This window comes from Lineus longissimus, chromosome 1, assembly GCF_910592395.1.
Source record: "Lineus longissimus chromosome 1, tnLinLong1.2, whole genome shotgun sequence".
Classification (NCBI taxonomy): Eukaryota; Metazoa; Nemertea; class Pilidiophora; order Heteronemertea; family Lineidae; genus Lineus; species Lineus longissimus.
Window position 1 is genome coordinate 26,284,687 of NC_088308.1, and position 16,713 is coordinate 26,301,399.

General features: G+C 41.0%; 1 protein-coding gene across 3 annotated transcripts; it reads right to left on the bottom strand.

The window, feature by feature from the left end:
• Positions 1–88: 88 nt before the first annotated feature.
• LOC135494706 (inhibitor of nuclear factor kappa-B kinase subunit alpha-like) lies at positions 89–8,565 on the bottom strand. Of its 3 annotated transcripts, none has more exons than XM_064782937.1 (17): positions 8,388–8,565; positions 7,913–8,027; positions 7,456–7,680; positions 7,070–7,228; positions 6,664–6,753; positions 6,258–6,391; positions 5,766–5,991; positions 5,245–5,439; positions 4,973–5,107; positions 4,663–4,754; positions 4,180–4,343; positions 3,940–4,004; positions 3,701–3,813; positions 3,236–3,394; positions 2,970–3,114; positions 2,122–2,177; positions 89–1,648 (listed from the first exon to the last, which is right to left on the bottom strand). In XM_064782937.1, the coding sequence occupies exons 2-17, from the start codon at positions 7,994–7,996 to the stop codon at positions 1,540–1,542; spliced, it is 2,151 nt and encodes a 716-aa protein (XP_064639007.1). In that variant the 5' UTR covers positions 7,997–8,027; positions 8,388–8,565; the 3' UTR covers positions 89–1,539. The 3 variants fall into 3 exon arrangements, with proteins under 3 accessions (XP_064639007.1, XP_064638996.1, XP_064639018.1); XM_064782926.1 differs by having other exon boundaries at positions 1,963–2,177; XM_064782948.1 differs by lacking the exon at positions 89–1,648 and having other exon boundaries at positions 2,107–2,177; positions 2,934–3,114.
• Between the last annotated feature and the right edge of the window lie 8,148 nt (positions 8,566–16,713).

Consider the following 16,713-nt stretch of genomic DNA (forward strand, 5'->3'; position numbering starts at 1 on the left):
TGTTTGATGGAAAATTTCAATATTCCTCAAAATGGGGCTTTCAAAACCGCACATGTCAAGATTAAAATGTACTAAGTCAACACATCTGTATTTCAAAATGCATTTAGTTGCATATATTATCAAATATTCACATGCTTTTCTAATGATTATATACGAACAGACTGGTTGCTGTCACAACCTAGGTGGTACATAGTTCCACATTTAGCCCCCTGGACAGAAATAGAAGCCAGTATATACCATCAAAGTCTGAAGGATAATCATACATTGAGGGAACAAGTAATGGCCATTGTCGGAAATATCACTGCGGCCAGGAAAACTAACAATGACGAGTACCTTATGGTTGCCATAGGAACCAAGTCTTCATGTAACAATGGTTTTTGAAGCCGACGCTTAGCTTTCACGAGTGACCTTTTCACTGGTCATAAAGCTCAACTAAACCTCTTTGAGGAAAGGGTGGTGTATGACATATTGAATGTCACTGCTTAATTTTTACACATTATCAAAGAAAACACACAAACTACAAATACTCTGCCACAAGCACTCTTCAGCGGAATATGAACGCTCATGGCAGCATTATATTACACTAGGATTTAGTAAAATCAGAAGTTAGTGCAAGTGGTACATTGATATTCACATGTTATTGGGCTGAAGTTGAGCACATTGCCATTGGAGAACAAAAGGTTAGAAAAACACATTCAAGCCTAAAGCCTAATTATGTCCCTCACTCACTTCATGCGAAGTACAATTTAACAAGGCTAATGGACCATTCTTTACAGGAATTCAACAATCAATAACAATTCACAACAAACATCTCAACAACTGAGCAAGATACACAGATAGCACCTTTAGATAACTTCAAATTCAAATCCAACTGTTGACCCAATTAAGCAAGACAGGATTGCATTGACATACACAACCGGCAGCAAATTGGCACAGATAATTTCTGACAAGACACATTGGGTGATATGAATAAAGACTAGTAAATGCTTTTACTTCTGTTTTGAAGAGAAAGGCCTGTGTAAATGTACATGGAGTTTTCAGCAAAAGCATTTGCTAGTCTTTATTCATATCACCCATTGTCTTGGACCTGCAGTACAGAGAAACGGATACACACGTAAGGTTTTCTAATACTTTTTCCACTTGATGACCATACACATACCAGAACTTATCAGCTGAACTTATTCCCCAGGAGCATCACTCACACTCACAGATGAAATAAGTAATCTGCCATGATATATGTGTCTGAAGCCATTAACAATGGAAACACTTCGAAGGAACTCCTGCACTCGAGAACAGTTTACTCAACGAGAAAGAACACTTTCTGACAACAAGATGTCCCCATACTTCGTTTAGCCAGACTGGTTTAGCTAATAAAACACTTCACTGGCAATCATGGCACAAGGATGGTAGAAATGGCATTATTTAAAATCGTTTTAGTGGAAACTGGCAACATTTATTTTCCATATACTCTGTAATACTATTTGTGGCTTCAACTGTAGCTTCCACCAAACAATCCAGCCCTAAATCAGTCATGATTCATCATGACTTGAGAGTTGATTCATTCATGAAAGTCTCTACGTATAAACTCGACTCTAGCTCATGCGTCTGTAAGGATTCCAGCTGCAGTGATGCCATCATCTCACTCATCCTAGAAGAAAATAAGACATAGTTGCATCAGCAATGCCACCTATGATCAGTTCAGTTTGTTAAAGATTCTCCTCTTCAAGACATTTCTTTAATACCTAGATTTACAGGTGTAATTTTTTCAAAAGGTATGTCTTATGCACCTATAATCACTTTTTGCTATCTTAGACCTCATTCAAATGGAAACAAAGTGATCACTTTTTGTCTGACAAGATAAGAAACTGCTGTCCCACATCAGGAGGCTGAGACAAAGCACCATGGATCTCAAGTTAGTGGTCAAAACCTTGACACAAGGTCACTTAAGGATTTCGACCTCACCTCTGTCTGGTTACCTCATTCTCATTCAGAACGCTACTGCTCTCTTCACTCAGGGACCGTTCATTTCCCCACACCACCTGCCGTGAGTCTTGTGATGATGACATCATGTTAGAACTCGAGCTACCGGTCTCTGACCCCTGACTCGCTTGAGAAACTGACCTTGACATTGTCATCTGACTGGAGGTCATACTTGTCAAAAGGTCACCCTTCTGGAGCTGTAAAATAAGACAGAGCAAAATCAGTAATTTTAGGATGAAAATCAACTTCAGATAATAATAATACTGCTTCTGTTGATCAACCCCAAAAGTTGGGAAACGTATTCTGTCTTCATCTAAGTCGATCAACCCCAAAAGTTGGGAAACGTATGCTGTCTTCATCTAAGTCGATCAACCCCAAAAGTTGGGAAACGTATTCTGTCTTCATCTAAGTTGATCAACCCCAAAAGTTGGGAAACGTATTCTGTCTTCATCTAAGTTGATCAACCCCAAAAGTTGGGAAACGTATTCTGTCTTCATCTAAGTCTATCAATATCATTGGATGATATTCCAGTGAATATGACCACAACCAGATCATAAAATAGATAAGGAACACCAATAAGATTAGGATGAGGAACACTTATAAGATTAGGATGAGGAACACTTATAAGATTAAGCTATTGTAACATCTTGCAGAAAAGAAAGAAAAAGAAAAGAAATTTGGTCAAAACACAGGATGCACAGGCATTATAAAAGGCAGAGCTATGCACTAGTGTTATTTTAAATGTAAAATAATCTCAAAAAAGGGGTCAGTTGTATGAATCTACATTACGTTTGACTCAATATCCCAAATTGCCACAGAAGACTGAATTCAGACTTCTCCAGTAGAAATAATCTTCCAATAACCACCCATGCTTGTAATCAGGCGCCCACCTTTCAGACCAAAACTACCAAAGCAGACTATAAAGGCATTCGGACATTAACCAGATGTCTTACCCTGTGATGTCTTACCCGGAGTCATTGGTTACTTACAGCGATCTTCACCATCTTCCACATACTGTCCTGCCTCTGTCGCTGCGACTTCATTAACTGTTCTACGCCTTCCTCAACGCTGTTACAATCAATCTCAAGCTTCCTCAGCATTACCATAACCTCACACTTGTACTTGAACACTTTACTGTAAGAGGAGAAGAAAGACATGGAGAAAGATGCCCTATTTCTTTGCTGATCCCTTGATTTTACTTGACAGGATAGCTGAGGCAAAAGGTGGACTTTGAATGCAACTGCCAACAACTTACTCAATATGTCTGTATAAATCCTGAGTCAGCTTCTCGTATTGCTCGAGACAGCGCACAACAGACTCAGACATTTCCTCATTCCTGTCCGTCATCTTCCGTCGCTCTTCTTTTGTCTTACCACCAATGAGTTGGCCATATAATCCCTGGACAGCAGCAGCTCTGAACAAGGAGAGAGGTGGAAATCAATCACAAAATATGGAAGTGGAAAAGTGAGAGCAATTCAGAACTTCCTTCTTAATGGTTATGGCACAAGGTACAAGTTCACTATATTCCAAAGTTCCCAGACCCTACTAGTTACAGCCAAGCATAAATAGGGATCAGCCTTACTTGAGAAGGTACCCTGCAATGAACCGCCATGCATCCACCATAAATCTCTGGCCTGTTTCATTGGCCCAGAGGATGCTTAGTTCACTCCTTGCCAACAGTATCATATACTTTTGATATAATTTCTGAAAAAGTACTCACAAATCATCGACTGTGTCTGTCGGTTTCGTCCTGGCAAAGGGACTCCTCTGAAGTTCCACAATCTTTGTTCTCAAGGCATTGCACTGATCTTCATGTTCTTGGCAGGTTTTGACCTGAAATCGTCATTATCACGTGAGAGAATGGAATACTGAGAGAAGGAACCAGGACTGTTACGAAATTGTCCACTTACACAGATTGATATGGTTCGAGAGTTACCCGACTAGAACTAATCAACTTACCACATCCTCCAGACCATTCGCCTTCTCCATCATCTTTTCCCAGGCGCGTATCATATTGTCAGAGGCTGCAAATATGAAAAGGCAACACGATCACAGATAAGCATGAAGGCAACACACCCCCTCCTTAGACATGACAAATTTGTGAAAAGGAAATAAAAAAATTTCAGTTTCTTACAAGTGGACTGAAATGACTGAATCTAAGGCTGGATTCCTCCTTGAACTTAGCATGATATTACTCACTTATTCTAAGGCTGGATTCCTCCTTGAACTGAGCATGATATTTCTCCATATCATACTCCTGGCTGAATTTGAAGAATTCTAGCTTGGCCGCCAGTCGATTCTTGGCAAGTTCCATCTTGTTTGCATACTTGGTGAACACCATATTCTCTCTCAGCAGACTCAGCCTAAATTAAAACAGGAAAAGCACATGAGAGACCCTCTTCAGAAAGCCAATTAGTTACTGTCAATCTAAAGCATAATCACTGTTCAGATAAATGTCAATCTTACAAGAAACGAATGTAGTGAATTCACAATTGTATGATCAGCTGACAAGGCAGAGCAAGTTCACCTATTCACAAGAACGACCAATGCTCTAGCAACATGGGTTCGCTGACAACGAACCATGTACGACAGGACTACCCACTGCACAAAGCCTCAGACAAAAAACACCTTATACACACACAAACATATCGTGGCCAAAGTATGACACAAAATTGCACATACATTGCAGCTTTCTGTGCATGTAATAATCTGTTATAATCCTTCGCCAGTCCCAGGCAGTAATGTACAGCTTGGCCCCATATCTTCTTTTGGTCCTAGAAATAAGACAAGGGTATGAAAAAACTATCATAAGACAAAAAACCAGGACATTATTTATTAGGAATTGTCAAATCAGACAGCCAAACCTTATCATTTCAATAGGAAGCTGGTTTAAGCACTTCAAATTTAAGGGCAATGAAATATTCTGTCTACTGGACAGACAGAAGATGTACATGAGGTGAGCCCACCAATGATTCCACAAGAAGGTACTAACCGGATATGCATAGAGGTTCTTTGGATTGTTCAGCATATTAATAACTAAATCTGTAAAGGATCTTTGTTTTCTTTTGACATCCAGTGGCCCCTCACGTCTGCTGAACATGAAAACCATTGCATCCTCTTCCGTTCCCTGAAGCAAATAAATACAACCAAGTATGGATTACTTGATACAATCGATGTAATACTAAATATCTATCTATAGCTATCCCCAGAATCTGACAGATAAGAGAGTTTCATACGAGTACAACGAAAACGATGAGGACTCACCGGTTCAGCTAAGTAGTTAGCAGCCGGTTTGATATTCTCTGGTGTCTGTCCGGTTGGTAACAGTAACTCCTGCTCCTCGACTGGAACCTTACTCTCCTTCTCGAGACTGTTCTTCTTGAGGTCGAGGATCGTGACCTTGTCATTGACGGGATATGACAGCAGCTCATTCGTAGGGACAGAGAAGATGTGGATGATCTGAAACCAAGAGACCCAATCTTCTTCACATCCAAGTATCAGTAGCATAATTAGGTGTATGAGAAGTCATACAAGTAAATGGTTGGGTTCGGAATATATGAAAATATCTCTGTGGTGTCACATGGCACACCAAGTGAAAACCGATTACTATACTTTTTAACTTAGATGACCTACTTCCAGTCTTCAAATTGGCCACAGATCAGGATTTGTCATGTTCATTTCCATATATTTTGATTGAATAATATGAATTAAGCTAAAATAAACAACTCTTTTCATGGGTCAGCCTGAAAATAAACAGGCATCAAACTAATTTAGTAAAAACATACCTTCTGTTCCAATTTTTCACGAAGGAAGTCAAAGCAGGTTGGAGTCATTCCACCTCCTCTATTTTGAGGTTCAAATTTCAAAACTGATCGCAGGAAGTCCTCCATATAAGCAGCAAATGGGCGACACAGGTTGTTTGGTTTGGGTAGTCTGGTCGAGTATACAACACGGTCCCCATTCTGTTCAATAAAGATGTGGGTATCTTGTTTTCGACTCACAAAGTTATGCCTGGAAATAGGACGGACTGCTTTACGCTGGAGCATTCTGATATCAGAAAGGGACACAGTGAAGTTCTATCATTAACCCCTCCAAAAAGAGTAATAACAAAAGTTATTGAATGTTGCCTACTCATGTGTAAACCTTGCTTTTCCTGAAAGCATTCGTCACCAATGACTCTGCTTGACATCATACCCCCACAAATAAAGGAAAAATTCAAACCAAGAGATCATCAGCAGAGGAGTCTAGGAAATCTTTTGATTCCAAAGAAGTCTTACCAGTTGTAGAGATCGTCAGCGAAGGAGGCTAGGAATGGACGCTGACCAGTTATAATTTCAAACACGGTGATACCAAACGACCAGAAGTCTACAGTGCCAGTGTACTGTCTCTGTGTTGTCAGTAGCTCGGGAGCCTGCAAGTGGAATGCATGCTTGATAGAGGCAACTGTTACAGCACCAATGCCAGATGTCAGCATTCGTCACCAGAGCAGTGCTGACCATTTAAGATTGAGAACGCACAAAAAGAAGAATGACTTTTCAACAAAGAATCTAAGATAATTGTGTGTCACACAAAGATACAGGGACATAATGTGACTTCTCATGATATTACTGTGAGGCTATTCCAAGGATGATGCATACCAATGCCTGACGAAGTGGTACCAACAAGATTTGATGAGAAACTTACGAGGTAATATTTAGTTCCTGCCAAGGAATAGAGTAAATTCTTCTCATTTAATTCTTTGGCATAACCAAGATCAATCAACTTGTAGATGATCTGAAATCCAAGAGATAAGATGAAGAATACTATCATTGCCTCAGACAATTGAATTCACTGAAAGATGACCAGGTCGCAAATCTCACTGGTTCAAATCTAGTGCTGATCTCTAACTTTCCATGTGAATGTTTGATACTGTGGGTATCTACTAAAACCTTTTAGTGACAGTTGTTACAAAGCACTCTGATAGAGACAAAGATCAATATAAGGTGTCATAGAAAAGTTATTTGTCTTTACAATTAGGGTATCACTCATCTCAACAAATCCAGGCCTCCTTGCTTGGAAATTATCATTATTATTGGAAATATCTGCCTACCTTGTCTTCAGTTGGCTTAAGTACGATGTTATCTGGTTTGATGTCGCGATGAATGATGCGTTTGGAATGAAGATACTCAATAGCTGATGCGATATCTCTGGTTATGTTTCTCACACTGAACTCAGAAAGACCAATAGAATTCTCTGGCTGTCCAAGAACCTGAAAACATTCTCAACACATTTAGCTAGTGCACAGACCTTGTTCAAGAATATTGCAACACTGGAAAAGTTAGGCCATGTGGAATCATGATTAGATTGTACATATACAAAATAACTGACCTCATTGTTTCAAAACCGTTGATCTACTGTCTGGGCAGACAGTGCTTGCTTTCAACTTGCACTCCCACTCAACTTGCAACCAAAAACCTACCCTGGAAAAATACATACCTTTCTCAAACTCCCTCCAGAGCAGTACTCCATGCAGAGCACAGGTAACGTCATATCACCAACCAAGTGGTCAATTCCTGGTGGCATCTCGTAAGCAGTCACCACATTGACATGTTCCAACTTCTTCATGATAGACACTTCACTAATCCATCTTGCTTTCTTCTCCGTATCAATTTCACCAAGTGATGATTTAACTTTCTTTAGCGCAAGGCTTCTGTTATTTTTCTGAGGAAAATGATAAAAAACATTCTGTAAAATATTCAAGACTTGAAATGAGGAAAGCCTTCCTTTTTGTTTCTTTCTGAATTATAATACAAGCAAAATATATGTACATTTTACATCAGTCGCAATTAAGAACGAGCGCATGTAATCTGAAATTTTATACCTTCTTTCGTCACTAGTCCCTGATCACAAATTTTGCTTTACAAAACGGCATCAAAGTCTTCAAATTTCATACCTCGTCTTTTATAAGTATCACACATCCAAAACCACCAGAACCAAGTTCTTCAATTTTCCTCCAATGGGCAACTTCCTCCACCATTTCTAACAGCAATGCTAATGTCTGAATATCTCTAAAAATAGATAACAGACACCTTGGGTTATATGAAATGAAATTCAAATAAAAGTTATTCGCCAAACACAAGATTTTTTAGATTGGGTGTCGGGCACTTAGGCCTAAAAGTAGGCCTGTAATGCAAACAAGCAGAGAGGCAGGGCAGTGACTTAGTGTTTATAATTTCAATGTCACAAATCCTGATGATCCATGTTTGTCAAGTATTGCTTCATGCATGAGTACATACACGAGTACATGAATACCATACATCACTCTCAGTGTGTGTGTGACAGATGATTGAGTGTAGGCTATACCATGCATCGAACTCATTCTCACTCGAGGCAGATATCACACACAGTGAAAAGAAAACGAAACTAACCCTCTTTTATCAAAATAAGCCTATATAATAACAAATTGATGTATTCCCTATGCAGAACTTTTCTTTTACAGCTAGTTCACCATGATTTAATTAGCAAAAGTTAAAGACAAAATCACGAAAATGGGCGATGAAAAGTTCAGAAAATGAGTGAAAATATGGAAGGGATATCCCCAAAATGAGAAAATGACATCATTCATGAGAAGAACTTCCGCATCGGTCAGGTCTCATTAGGGAGGTTTTTTTATTCATGCGCGGCCTCCTCACCGTAGTTCCTAAAATCATTGATTTCTCGGTTCTTACAGTACGTCAGTGTTGATTCAGCAGTTGTTTTGGCAAAGACATGTTTTTCTGGAGTTTCTGAAACCTAGAGCGCTACTCAATAGGCGGCTAACAAGAAACTACGCATTTATACTGTTGTTGTCGACGTATGTGTACACTGAACTTGGGATGTGCGTCGGCCCCGTGTTGAAATGCCGTCCAGTGCCAGTTGGTGCGTTTTTCGCTGATTTGTGCAAAATTCAACATATCTCAAAAGTTCAATGGTTGACCCTCGACTTTTTTTTGATTTTTGTGTAGCGTAAGCAACTGTCTTTCATGGGAGAATGGTCTCTGTAAGAATTATTCAGGAAGAAATGTATAATATTTGGGGTTTTCCGTGATTGTCCGGCCCAATTGGCAATATTGCCATTTGGGATGGTGAACAGAGCTAGGAGCAAATGCGACGCTTATGATTTATTTAAAGAAATAAAATGCCCGATTTAACATCCTGCAGAATCAGGGGAATCGGGCGTTTCCAGTGATATACGACACAAATGGGTTGTCCTCAGACCTCATGTATTCACTTTGGAAACGTATTTTAAAATAGATGTTACGTCCTGTTAATGGGGCACGTCAACATCGCGTTAATTTGGGGAAAACTCCCAGCATTAATGGCGGGAAAATAGCACGTGGCTGGCTTTGGATCAAACACCCACACAGGGTCTCCTAATTATCATGATCATATACATTATCAAAAGGTGCATTTGGTAAGTGCATAAATCTAACTTTTCGAGAGTGTCCCCCACGCTGAGAGACCGAAGGACAAAAGACAAAGCCTGATGATATGGCAACTTTTATTGGGAAAGTATACTACAAAACTTAGAATTAGTGGCCGGCATGCGGAATCAGAAAAGGCTGACCGTAAATTGTTGCACGTAAAGACAGTGTAGTGTGTTAATCGAACTTGTTGGGAGTGATCCGCACAATTATTGACCGAAGGACAAGAGACGAAGGTTATGATATGACAACGTTTATTTGGCAAGTACATACATGTGAATAATGCAAAACTTGGAATACAATAACACAACGTTGACACTGCTGACGCCGCTTGAGCCGCTTGAGCAAGCGTGTCAAGGGATCAGATGTTGGGTCAGTGCGCATGCCGGGCATGGGATGGAGGGTGGTGCACTGCGAGTGTCGATAAGGAGGGGGGGGGGGGGGGGGGGGGCAAAGGCAAATGACAATAGCATAATAACAATTGAACAATGTACAAGTCGTAAGTAACCGTGACCGCTTTCAAGGTGGCAAGAACTGATTGCTGACCAAAACAATGACATATTCTGTTAACACCAATGGAGCATTCTCTTGTACTGTATTTTTAGCCCAAAACCGCCCAATCAAAATGGTGCAGTGACTCGATTGACGTTTATTGTCTTCGAGAGGAAATTGATCTCAAAACTGATATGGGCCTATAGTATAAATAATATCCTACCTAAAATATAGGCCTTCTGTTAAATTAGGCCTGCCTCAAGAAAAAAAAAAGAAAACCTACAACCAATTGCTCTTGAAAACAAATATGTCAATAAGGCTCATCCATGCATCATTTGAGTAAAACAATGTAGAAACACATTTTTGCTGTGATCAAGAAATAGCTCCATTGTTGTAATGTTGCACTTCTTGTGCTGTGAAATAGCTCAGATACGGTAAATGGATTGCCACATTGAAAACGGAACAAGAAATAGCAATATTCTGGATCAGCGAGTACATACATGAAGTGCTATTGATTTCAGAAATAAGCACATATTTTGCAAGGCTCACTTTTAACAAAGAGTAACAATGTTCGACGTTTAATTTTCAGGGTCGAAAACAGGTGAGTGTCAACCCATTCTGAGCCAACAGCATGAATTACAACAAGAAAAGGGTCAATTCCGTTGGGAACTGCTGTTCCCTGATCATAGCTCTTGACTACTGGCCTGGAATAGAAAGGGAAGATTCAGATACCAAGAAACATTGAAATATACAATTTAAGAAATTGAAGTATTTGATCATTTTTCATGACGTTTTAAAAAAAAATCTATTATAGCAAATCTATACACATGTTTATGTCTGTGACAGCCTCATTGGCACTAATAAGATGAATCAATTAAATTGAATTGTCAGGCAATGGTGGTCAACCTGCCTCGGGTTTGTCCCAATATCAGTCACATAATGACGGACCTAAAGCCTCATTTCATCAACTGTAGCCAGCTTATCTAATTTTATCTCATTTACCTCAATTGTGTTCCACAAATCTGCATCCTGAATATTTATCTCTCAGAAGTGGCCTCGGTCGCGTTGGCTCGATTCTTGGGATAGGACAGTGAAACCACACGAGATGGAGCAATCCACCTGAAAAAATTGGAGACAATTCGAATGCTGCTTCAGTGAACAATGGGCGATCTGATCAGGAGACGTCTTTCAAATCGCCCATTGTTTCATAAACGAGCGCTGGACAGACAGTTCCAGCTATACTCTTCGCAGATTTCCTTCTTCCAATGCATACATCGCGTTTTGTCTCGACCACACTTGCATAGCTATTTACTTTAAGGTCACATGCAGGTCTTATTGGTAATTGCTGGGGTGAAACTTGGTACTGCGGGACAGACTTACATGTCCACAAAACGCAATGTCACTGCTGGACTGATTTACAAGTCCACAAAACGCAGAATCGGACATGAACATCATTACCCCAGCAAGAACCCAATGTAACCCCACAAATAGGGCCGTTTATAATGTTTAAGACATGTTTATACAATAACAATGCTGAAGCTATTGCCTGCAGTGACCTTGCTAATGATTTTTATGTGGGAGGGGCCAGGGACCGTGACTATTGATAAAGTCCTCACGATATTATATTCGTCAACAATGGGGCACAGACTTTCAGATATTTTCGTGACTGACCTATATTACCAGTACAGTCCAATATATATTTCTTTTTTTTGACTGACCTCTATTACCAGTACAGTCCAATATCATTCTATTCTTCGTGACCGACCTATATTACCAGTGCAGTCCAATATATATTTCATTTTTCGTGACTGACCTATATTACCAGTACAGTCCAATACATATTCTATTTTTCGTGACTGACCTATATTACCAGTACAGTCCAAAGATACTATTTAGTCTGTATATTATTCTAGGGCTGGGGTGGGGGATGGGGAAATTCTCCAGTGACAAACTTTTTGATTGTCATTCTGGTAAAAAAAAACACGTCCAAAGAAGAAATTTATTCTCATAACTTTTAACAATGCTCGAAGAGAACTTTTAAAATGTTCATGTGGCGAGTCGCCACATGTACCGACTATACCTGTGGATCTAAATATATATATCATCATTGAAATCCTCAGAGAAATTAAACCAAGACAAAAAAGGGTTCCATGCCCTTGGTTTCCATGTACCACGAACGATGCTAACGATAGGATTTAGCTGACAGGATTTGGCCACATGAACCCCTCCCTGTCCAGAAGACGCGGGGGTCGTCAGATCAATTTGAAACCGCCATGGACATCACTTCTTCCCCCTCACAAGTCGGTCGCGATGACCTCCATGTGCAAACCATTTTGGCTGTGGATGCCCTGGTAACCCATGTCGCCTAACCAGACATAGCGCGCTGCCTGACTAGAAGTTACCGCCTCTGAGACCCAGGGTTGAGACACTGGGGTCTGCCCCTAGCTGACAGGTGGCTGGAGATCCATATCATAGAGCATACCAACCGTACATAACCGGCTGGACTGGTACACCCTATCAGGCTCAGACTCCCCAACGGAGTCTATTGAGCGCAGCCGCAGCGCCAGTTAATACGGATGGATTTACGTCGTCAAATAACTGTCGACCTGATGAGCATTCCTTCACGGTACATAGAGTTTATCGGGGTTGGGGGCGAAGATACAAGACCAGGAACTCCTATGGGGTCGCGGGCGCAATGCAACCCGAGGAACGAGAAAATAACTGGCTCATCCTTCGCCATAGGTGTCAAGTATGTACCACTTGTACAGACAGGCGTCATTAACGTTGGGTAACACCTCACAAGGAGCAATACCAAGCATTTTCAAGACCTCATATTTAGCGAAAAGGTGTGACAACAATGATAATATATCAGATCCAATACCAGTCCCTTGACCAAACCCAACCATTTCTTGAAAGTTCATAGGATGTAGGGGCTTCTGAAAGAAAAAGTATTGGCCATGACAGCTACGGTAGATAGATCGAAGTGATAGATGGGCTAACTGTCCATCTGAGCGAATTTTTTTTACTGAACCTTTTGGGCACTTAGTGTACATTGGGACTTTCAGCCAATCAGATTTCAACAAATACATGACGTCAGAAGTCTTAGAAACTTTAGAGCAGTTGGTAGAGCGCTCGTCAGAAATGGCTGAATACAATGTTCGATCCAAAGGTCGTGAGTTCGAATCCGGTTGTGGACAACACTTTTCTTTTTCTTTTTTACTCTTTATATTTAATTTTTATAACGCGTTTCTTTTCCCTTGTTATTTAGATTTTAGATATTTCAGTTATTTCTGCTGCCTGCAACACTACCTACAGAAAGGACAATAACAATAGCCCATCTCCGAGATTCAAGGGATAGTCCTTCAGATATCATATTGAGCATGAATATACAATGAGACTTGTCTCATGTGAATGGTCTTCCTCCAGTAGGAATATGTTTCTCTGCAATGAGACTTGTCTTTCAATCCTGCCTCGTGTGTATGGTCTGCCTCCAGTATATTTTGATACTGTATGCTTCAAATTTGATTAACAAGCACAAAACAATACAGGCTTACTTCTCAGTTCATGATGACGCCCCGATGACGACACAGATTTATCGGATTCTGATTGGCTGGGAACCTGTGTACAAATGTACACTGTACTGCCCGAAAGGTTCAGGAAAAAAAATTCGCGGGCGGGCGATTAAGCAGGCGCATACAGTTAGATATTAAAATGGTAACAAAATGGCCGAAATTTATCTTCGCACACCATCTTTATACTTGTATAGGAGCTATAGGTCCTATAGGTAAAACTCAATGGTGACGAGATTATTACTGCTCCCGAAAGAGATTTTAAGTAGCCTAAGTCTTTTGTATGCTGCTGGTTTGCTGCGGCTTTCAGCAGCTTCCTGCCGACGGCACAATGATATCTTTGAAAGCCACCACGTGACCGCAGGGCCAATGCATTGGTGTCATTATTCACATTTATCATCTTCGTGACCACGCGAAAACATACTTAAAGCTGACATGCATGCATAAAAACCCAAACGACAAAGATAGAAAACACAAACGCCCGACCACCAAAAGACAAACTGCACTTGAAACATGATAGACACCCAGCGACAGGTCTCACTTGACTTCACAAACACAAGTTCATTGACGAGACAGGTCACAGAGAAAGAAAAAACAATAAATTATTCCTCGAGCGGGTTCGAACTCGGAACCCTCGCCACTTCATCCTTACCGTCTTTTCTAATTTGGCCGTTAGGGTTTTTATGCATGCATGTCAGCTTTAAAGGGACAACCTGGGCGTGGGATTTCCCTGGCCAGGATGATAATACCTCTTCTTGTCACCATGCGCCGCCACTTATCTCAAATGACGATTTTCGCCAGTGTGCGAGGCAGTTTGGGACATGACCTGTGAAATTCAGGCAGGGTTAAGGTTACACCCAGTTTTTGTGCAGTGTTTATTGCAGTTCAATGATTTATTTCAATTTTCCTGTTTGGACTGAGAAGTCACGGTTTTACTGGAAGCCATTTTTGTAGGAAAAACCACCATATCTCATGCCACAGTTGTCCATTTACCACTGAATACAAGAGGGGGTAGGCCTATCACTAAACCATGGTCATTTCATAACACAAGCCTGGGAACAACTGGCAGGGTTTATCAAAGCTCTGGGATGCTGATCTCCGACTGATCCTCGATCGTCGCAAAGTTAGCAGCACAGAGGTGAAATGAGACGATTGGTGATCACTAAATCGTAAAGGCTAGAGGGAGGTAATTATAATATGATCGCCACCGCCCGACCCGATGACGTCATTACCGGAATTCAGGGTGGGAAATAACCCAAATATTTATATCACAATGGCGGCAACTTCAGTTCTGAAGTCATCGATGAGCTAGAAGTTGCCATCCGGAATTCCGGTAATGACGTCATCGGGTCGGGCGGTGGAGATCATATTATAATTACCTCCCTCTAGCCTTTAGGATTTAGTGATCACCGAGACTATTGGTAATTTCTGCCATGTCTTCATGTAAATGTCTCTGAACTACATTGTACTTCGATTGTATGCCTTATCTTTCTGATCCGGTCAAGGTCCTCATCATACATATCACATGTCACAGTATCAAGGGCTGATTGGTTCAGAGATAGAATGTGTTATGAGCACGTGACACATTGCACCAAGCACGTGGCGTGTGACGTCATAAAACATGGCAGAAATGAACGATCGTCTCATTTTCTTGCTGCCAGAACGATACAGTACCATAGATAGGGTATGGGCTAACAGTGTCCTCCTTTCAAAGGTCAGCTGAGCCGAGTGTGGAAATATTCAGAACAGCAGTGGCGGATTTGGGGTCCCGCATGAGTCATCCCTCTTTGATATTTTAGGGCACCTCTCCTCAAGAACCCTCCCCCTCATTTTCAGGATTGTACCTTCGTCTCTATCATGAGTTCTCATTGCTGGGGCACCCCCCCCCCCCCGCTTCTTTCTTTCCCAAATTTCTGGATCCGCCACTGCTGCAGAGATGAGAAGTTTTAAAAGAATACATGTATGTGTGATCAAGGAAGTTTCGATAGAGAAAAATAACTCACCCATGGTGGTGTTCACGTCGTATCTTGTGATAAACCGGTTGGGCAGCATTGGGTGTGCTAGACAGGACAACGTGTCTGTAAATGAAAAGATATGATAAGATTGTACATTGTATCAGACAATAGTTGCAAAATTTGGGGAGAAAAAGTTGTGGAGAAATCAGGCTGAACTCACCAATGTTGAACCAGTGCTTCGACTTTGCGTCTACACAACTGAACGCTTGTGTTCCCAAAACCAGTCTGTCATACCAGGAGCACAGCCAAATTCAACGCCCCGTATTGAGTACATTACGTCAGGGAGGTTACCAAATCACTCATCTATTCAAATTGTGATTTTCAATCAAATTCATTGACCCATACACGAAAATGCTCACGATATAAAGCTGATTGGTCAAATACTGAGGTCACGGTCGGATGAACAGGAGTCGGACAACAAGTGACATAACTTCGCGGAAACTTGGCTTTTGTGGTATTTTTAAACGAGTCTACGTGACGTAACATGATTGTTGAAATTTATAGCCAGAAGTATTCACACATGGCAAATTTTTTTTAATTCAAGTTCAAGTTTGCGCAGTGGTCCGTTTTCGCGTAGGCCTACGTTGGGTGCGCTCAGATAAATTGATAGCTTATGCTGCTCCGCCTGTCTAGCTGAGAGTTATGGCTGGTCAAATCGTGTTTTTTTCCCACCAAGATCAGCTAGCCATCATGAGCCATTGACCATTCACACAAGTAGATTTATTCACACCGGCGCCACTGAAGTGCGGTTGTTGGACATCATGTATTCAAAAATCGTCTGCTAGGACATACAGTTATGTGAGTTCACTAGAGCTTGCTCTTAACATATTATTTGGGGTTTTCCGTGATTGTCTGGCCCAATCGGCAATACGGTGAATATTGCCATTTGGGATGGTGAACAGAGCTTGGAGCAAATGCGACGCTTATGATTTATTTAAAGAAAGAAAATGCCCGATTTAACATCCTGCAGAATCAGGGGAATCGGGCGTTTCAAGTAATATACGACACAAATGGGTTGTCTTCGTGCAATCACTTTGGAAACGCATTTTAAAATAGATGTTACGTCCTGTTAATGGGAACGTCATCATCACGTACATTCTGGAAAAACTCCCTAACGAGACCTGAACGGAATTCCACGCCGTGACGTCATTTGCACCGACGAACGGTCATGTTTGATTTCCCCCACAAAATTGGTGGACATCGGAACATCAGGGA

What these genes read in the sequence shown, in the direction of transcription:
- LOC135494706 (XM_064782926.1), bottom strand. Translation starts at nt 7,996, where the DNA reads ATGGTGGAGGAAGTTGCCCATTGGAGGAAAATTGAAGAACTTGGTTCT. An exon ending in TTAAGCCAACTGAAGACAAG is followed by an intron (nt 6,754 to 7,069) that starts GTAGGCAGATAT and finishes CTTGGATTTCAG; the next exon opens with ATCATCTACAAGTTGATTGA. An exon ending in GTGAAAAATTGGAACAGAAG is followed by an intron (nt 5,440 to 5,765) that starts GTATGTTTTTAC and finishes TCTTGGTTTCAG; the next exon opens with ATCATCCACATCTTCTCTGT.